The 6,516-nt window shown below is 48.1% G+C and overlaps 1 protein-coding gene across 1 annotated transcript in view; it reads left to right on the forward strand.

Annotated features, from left to right (window-relative positions):
- The window catches only part of otud4 (OTU deubiquitinase 4), a 14,004-nt gene extending 8,586 nt beyond the window's left edge, over positions 1-5,418 (forward strand). Inside the window, exons 17-22 of the mRNA XM_023430857.2 lie at positions 4-612; positions 968-1,681; positions 1,803-1,843; positions 2,072-2,732; positions 2,902-2,978; positions 3,463-5,418. Of these exons, the coding sequence (XP_023286625.2) occupies positions 4-612; positions 968-1,681; positions 1,803-1,843; positions 2,072-2,732; positions 2,902-2,978; positions 3,463-3,849 (2,489 nt within the window). The 3' untranslated portion in view covers positions 3,850-5,418. The remainder of the gene's footprint in view (positions 1-3; positions 613-967; positions 1,682-1,802; positions 1,844-2,071; positions 2,733-2,901; positions 2,979-3,462) is intronic.
- The last annotated feature ends 1,098 nt before the right edge of the window (positions 5,419-6,516 follow it).

Below are 6,516 nucleotides of genomic sequence, written 5' to 3' on the forward strand. Positions count from 1 at the left end.
ACTCTGACTCCGGCCCGGCGTGGTCCAGCTCGCTCAACACTGCAGCACCGGCCTCCACCTCCACCTCCACCATTCCACCCGCCTCTGCTGCTCTGACGGCTAAAGCTAACGCACAGTCTTATGCTTCAGCTGCTGGAGGTGCAACGACTTCTCCTCCTCCTCCTCCTCTTCCTCCTGCTGCTGCTGCCGCCCCGAGCACTAAACCCTCTGTGACGGGTGCTGCTCCTCCTCCCTCCGTCCCCTCCTCCGCCACCATCTTCTCCTTCATCACCCCTGCTCTCCCCTCTGCAGCATCGCCCCCAGCTCCACCTGCCCTCTCCTCTTCCTCTCCTCCCCCCACCTCCTCTTCTTCCTCACTTCCTCCTAAATCCACTGCCTCCCCTCCGCCTCCCTCTTCAGTGCCACCTCCCACTTTCATCGCTCCCATCGCTCCCTCTCCTGTCGCTGCTCAGGGCTTCCTCCCTCCCTCCTCTCTCCACCGTTCCCCCCCGCCTGTCCACTCTCTCCCCCACTCCCCCAGTCCACCCACCTCCTCTTCCTCCTCCTCCTCCTCTCTTGTCCATCGTGCTGCTCAAGTCCAAGATCCTCCGGCAGCTCCAGCACAAACTGCAAGTAAGAAACGTCAGACTTTGATTCCTGACTTTTTATTGATCAGTCAACTTCGTACAAAGCTCCGGTTCTTCTGTCCTGTTAGAAACCTGAGACCAGGATCTGATTCCGTCTTAAAACACCTTCGTCGTTGGTTTGTTCATTGTTCATTTCGGGTGTGGATGCCGATTGTTCCCTTTTCTACTGCCGACTAAAGCCTGATGTTAGCGGGTCTCAGCTGCACGTCTGTTGGCCGAGTCGCAGCAGGATTTAAGGCGCCGTGATCGTTTAATCTGACTTGATCTCATCAGAGGATCCTGTGCGTCTCTGAGCAGGTGATAATCTCTCCCGCTCTCACTCCTCTTTTCTCTCTTCTCAGGTTCTTTGCCGAGTTTTGGATCCTCTCTGACGACATCTCAGGTCTCGCTGACCCAGGACGTTCAGCCGCCGCCTCCTCCCCCGAACGTCCAGACTCAGAGTGCGGCTCCTCTCCCCCAGGTGCAGACAGAGGCCCCGCCCTCTCTTCCTCACCTCCAGCATCAGCCACAGACCCTCGCTGAAGTGGCTCTCCCTCCGCCGCAAAACCAGATCCAGGCGTCCCTCCCTCAGACCCAGACTCAGGTCCAGTACCCCCCCCAGTCTGAGATGGTTCAGTCCTCTCACCCTCCTCCAGGAGCTTCCTACCCCCACACCTGCCAGGCCTCCGTCTCTGCCCCCGCTCAACCCCAGCCCTCAGTCACCCACGCTCAGCCTCCTCCCCCCTCCCAACTCCCGCATCCCTCCCTCTCTGTCTCCGCCCCCCCGATCCATCCCTCTCTCCAAACCGAAACCCCCAACATCCAGAATCAAACAGAAGCCCCTCACCCTCCACCCCAGCCCGAGTCCCCGGCTCATCCTCCTCACCCCCAGGTAGTCTCCGCACATCCCCCTCCCCCTCCTCACCCCCAGTCCATCCCAGGAGCTGTTCCTCTACAGAAGCTGTCCCAGCTCTACCAGGACCCCCTGTACCCCGGGTTCCCCCACGGAGAGAAGGGCGACATGGTGCCGACTCCCCCCTTCTCCTCCAGCAAGTCGGGCGACGACCTGCCCCAAGGTGAGCCGGGCAACCTGAACATGAGGGTTTATACGGAAATGTTTCTCGTTTGGTTTTACTCACAGTCAGGCTGATGTTTGTTTGTTTGTTTGTTTGTTTGTTTGTTTGTCTTCCTCTGCAGATGTCAACATCCTGAGGTTTTTCTTCAACCTGGGAGTCAAGGTGAGACGATGACGTCAAGAGATTTTATTTGTTTAGAAGAAACGTGTTTAAGATGATTTGTGCTTTTTAATTAGTAGAGAAATAAAGACTCTTCAGCAAACAGTTTAAACTTGTTACAGCTCTGAGCGACTCCTCCGTTTTGTTTGTGCAGTGCATTGTGGGGGATTAGTGTCTGCATCAAACTTTACCAAACTGACTTTTCTCCCTGTGTCTGCCCCCCCCCTCCAGGCGTACTCCATGCCCCTGTTCACCCCCTACATATACCTCCTCCCCCTCCAACAGGCCTACGCCATGCACCAGAGGATCCCCTCCCGCTCCTCCTCCCCAACCCACCACTTCCCTCCCTCCAACGCCCCCGCCAGCCACCAGGAGGCGTACCCCCAGTACCCTCCCGCTTCGGCGTCGGTGCTGCATCAGTACGACCACCAAGCCGCACCCGCTGAGCCCCCCCGTCCCAGTGAACCGTCCTTCAACCAGGCCAGGTACCCCGTCACCCAGCCTCCGCCCCACAGGATGCCCTGCACCTCGCTGCCATGGCAACAGCACCAGATGCCCCCACCCAGAAGCTCCAACTACGCGTATCCCACTCCACCATACCCAGTTCACCCTCCTTCGTCTCAGGGGTACCACCAGAGTCAAGGCCCAGGACACCCGATGTACCCCCCGCCCATGCCTCCATACCCCCCATCCTCGCTGGGATACCAGTCCTCGTCCACCCCCGAAGAGCTCCAGGTGAGTCAGGGGCTGATGGAGCAGCTTCAGCCCGTCAACGGAGACACGATGCTCGGGCACGGGCCTGGACGAGTCCCCTGTTCTCTGGAGGGTCCGTCTGCTGCTAACATGGCTAACGCTAACAACAACAGAACAATGGTGGTTCCAAGCAGCTTCGGTAGGTCGACGTTTTTTATTTTACAACATAAGATGTCATGAAATTTTTAATCAGAGTACAAAGGATTTCTGGGTAATGAAGTTCTTACATTTCAGGCAGTTTGTGTTTCTGCCACCAGGGGGAGCAGACGAGCTGAATCTAATATAAAGTTTTATTTTCTTTCCATCAGCGATGAAGAAGCCGCAGGGAGAGAGTTTGACTAAAGCCGTGCTGCTGGTGGATCCACCACTCAACAACAGACCGATAGTACGCACACACACACACACACACACACACACACACACACACACACACCGTAGTAGTAGAAATACTGGTACTATTAACACATTAGTAATATTAAGTAGTAATAGTGTTTACAACATAGTAGCAGTGGCAGGATTAACACAGAAGTAATATTTAGTAGTAGTAGTACTGGAGTGTAGTACATGTAGTATTAGTAAGTGCAGTAATGTGGTGTAAAGAAACAAATTAAAAACCATTAAGAAAATTAAATAATTAAGAGCAAGAACCGAAAAAAAAAGGTTTGTGAAATAAATATATATATATTTCATAAAAATAATATAATATAAAAATAATAAATAGTCCAATATAAATAAGTCATATGAAAGTAAAAGCACTGTATTAATGTATTGTAGTAGTATATGTAGTGGTGGTAGTATTGACACAGCACTAATACTGTAATATAACTGGTAGTATTAGTATTAAAGTTGATGCGGTCTGTGTTTCTCAGGTCGCTCTGGTCTCTGACGCCTCCGACATCCCCGTCTCCATGGTGACCATGAAGCCCGGCAGCAGCCCCGGCTCTCCGTCACCTTACATCTCCAAGACGAACGTCTCCGGCGACAACGGCACCTACCGGCTCCACCAGAAACCATTCAACCCCAACAAGCACCTGTCGTCGATGCCCATGGTGGAGGTTCTGTCGGTGGGCTGCAGCACGGAGGACGAGTGGGACGAGATGGAGGGATTCAAACCGCAAACCCACAACCTCAGAGGGCCGAGGAGGGGCTACAGAGGGAGGGGGAGGGGCGGGAACAGGAGGAGGCCGGGAGGAGAGGCGGGGCCGGGGTATAACCACAGTCCGTTTGTGTCCTCACACAGGGGGCGGGGCTGGTAAAAAAGGCTACAAGCTGTCAGCCAATGAGAGGAGAGGACGCAAGAAGATTGTTTTTTTTTTTGTTTTTCCTTCTTTGCCTTTTCATGTTCTCGCCGGAGCTCGTTTGGTTTCAACTCGCTCTTAATCGCACTTTTTCTGTCTTTTGTCTTGTTTTTTTTTTTCTCGTCACCACCTAGAGATCTGATTGGTTGATCGGTCCGTCGTCTCCGTAAATCATCACGGCGTCTTCTGCGCCACATTCTGAGGTGGGGGGGGGTCATAAACTCTATTCGTGTGCTTCGGTGTGTCGAAATCCTCCGGCTCGTGGAAACAAAAACACTATCGATCTCATTATTAGCTAGCTAATTAGCTTAGCATGTTAGCAAGTGCGAGTTTACATGTCATTTTAAATCTCTCAGCAGTTGCACATGGATTTAAAGAACTGAAGGGTGTGTTTTTCGAGTGGAGCTGCAGCGATTCATCGGTTTAAAGTCGTTTGCCAAGAAAATGTTGGAAAATTGTGAATAATTTTCTTAAAAACGACTCGTAACAATTAGTTGCGGATCATTTTTGTCACTCGACTTCATCAACTAATCGCTGCGACTCTTGTTTTGTGGATTTCAAACATCTTCAGTAGAGCTGCGTGTGATTTGCCGCCATGTCAATGTGACGTTAGGTTAAAAACTTGGGAGTTTTCACACTCGTGATTTTTATTTGACGTGTCATCAAACTGCATTTTACTTTAAAGGAATAGTTTAGACATTTTCGGGGATGTTTTCTCTTTTCTGCTCAGAGTTGGATGAGAAAGTCGATACCAGCATCACGTAGGGTAAATATGATAGCAGCTAGCAGCCAGTTAGCTTAGCATAAAAACAGCCCAGGCAAGAAATAATACATCATTAAAAATACAAATTGTCCTTTTTATGCTTCAGCTTTGTATATACTCAACAAATCAGATATAACGCGGCTACCTGATTCCCCCTTTCCAGTCTTTATGCTAAGCTAATGTAGCATATTGAGCTTACAGACATCCATTTTCTCATCTCACTCTGCAAGAAAACAAATAATTCCCCTGAATGTTGAACAGATGAAGTTTCATATTTTCTGGCATCCCTCGAACGCAGCTCGTCCACCGACCACCAGGCATGGAAACACATATCAGTAAAAAAGCATCAACCAAGTGAAGTGATCTCTTCTTCCCAGGGTCTGTTAGCACTGCGAGCTTGAAACAAACTTTGTTTTAAGAGGATTAAAGCAACAAAAAAAAAAAAAAATCAGATGAAATCTGATCTGAGAACAGCTTTAAGAGTTGTACTTGCTGCTACAAAACCACAGCAGCCAAACTGTGTGTGTGTGTGTGTGTGTGTGTGTGGACTTTGTTTAGATTTGTATTTTTTACTTGTTTGTGTTGCTGCTGGTTCACGTTTGTCTTCTTTCCTTTCCCTCTGATCGACTTCAGACTGTAGAGATTCAGTGCCTTACGTTTGCTACTTTTACCGTCTTATTTCTTTTCTTTTTGAGAAACACTGCTGTACAGAACAAAGGCTGTTTACTGGTGTCTGTGTGACAATAATAAAACTTTGGTTCAGATCGTGCTTCTCTGGTTTAATCAGAACGACATCACGGAGTCCATGTTATTTTGGCAAAACCTGAAATATGATTAAAGATAAATGTAAATAACTATTTGATCCTCGTTTTGAGGTCAGATCTTCTCACCTTCTTGTAATCTCACCAGCACATCCTTTTTTATCCATTAAGTATCATGTCTTTTATTACTTGTACAAACACCATCACATCTGTGTCTATAACATCTTTTCCTGAGGATGTGAGGCCTCCGGTTTTCTTTTGTCCGTTAGTGTGAGTCGTGTAAATATGAGTTTCCTTGTTGTGATTACGAGTCCGAATTTATCGTAGACGCTATTTGCAAGTCGGAAACTATTAATACAACTAATAATTAAAGTAACGGACGTGAATGCAGCATCAAACCCTTGGCAGTCTGAGGCCCGAGTCTTTACTCTGCAGGACGCCAAACAACATATAGTTTCATTTGATTAGTAGAAAAAGGCAGAAGTTGGAATATCATCGGCTCATGAATTATACAACCAATTTCTAAGGTTTTAAATTCACTGTTTTCCCCTTTTTATAGTTTTATTCCTGGCAGCTGACTCGTTCCTCCGCCTGTTGCTGGTGTAATAAAGGCTGAATATCTGAGGGGAACTCATGGTGACCTGCAGGACAGACGAGCTCTGGAGCATCGATCAGCTCTGACATCATCAGTTCTGCTGTCGGTTCTTCAAAAATTAAGAAAATAGATTTCTTGTTTATTATTGAGACAATTTTTTTCTTCTCTTACAGAAATAACAAAAGTGTCAGGATCTATAAAAGTAGTAGTGGCGTTAAAATCTCAGTGATACCCATTCCCCAGTGTTGACTGAAGGTGACTGCTCACTGTCGCATTCAAAACGTAGAAGAAAACAATCATAGTCGTTGAAAGTTTAGTTTTCTTTTTATTCTAGCTTTATGAATACATAAAAACCCAAATCAGGTTAGTAAACATTTACAAAATAAGGCTTGTCATGTCATTCAAGTGCATCATTGCTACATTCAACAATCAGACGGGTGACAAAAAGAAAAAACCAACGTAAAATGACTTGAACAGCTGATTGGCTGGAGTCCTTTGATGGTGGA

This window comes from Seriola lalandi, unplaced genomic scaffold (genome assembly GCF_002814215.2).
Source record: "Seriola lalandi dorsalis isolate HSWRI2012SDOR001 ecotype SW California unplaced genomic scaffold, Sedor1 jcf7180002054913, whole genome shotgun sequence".
NCBI lineage: Eukaryota > Metazoa > Chordata > Actinopteri > Carangiformes > Carangidae > Seriola > Seriola lalandi.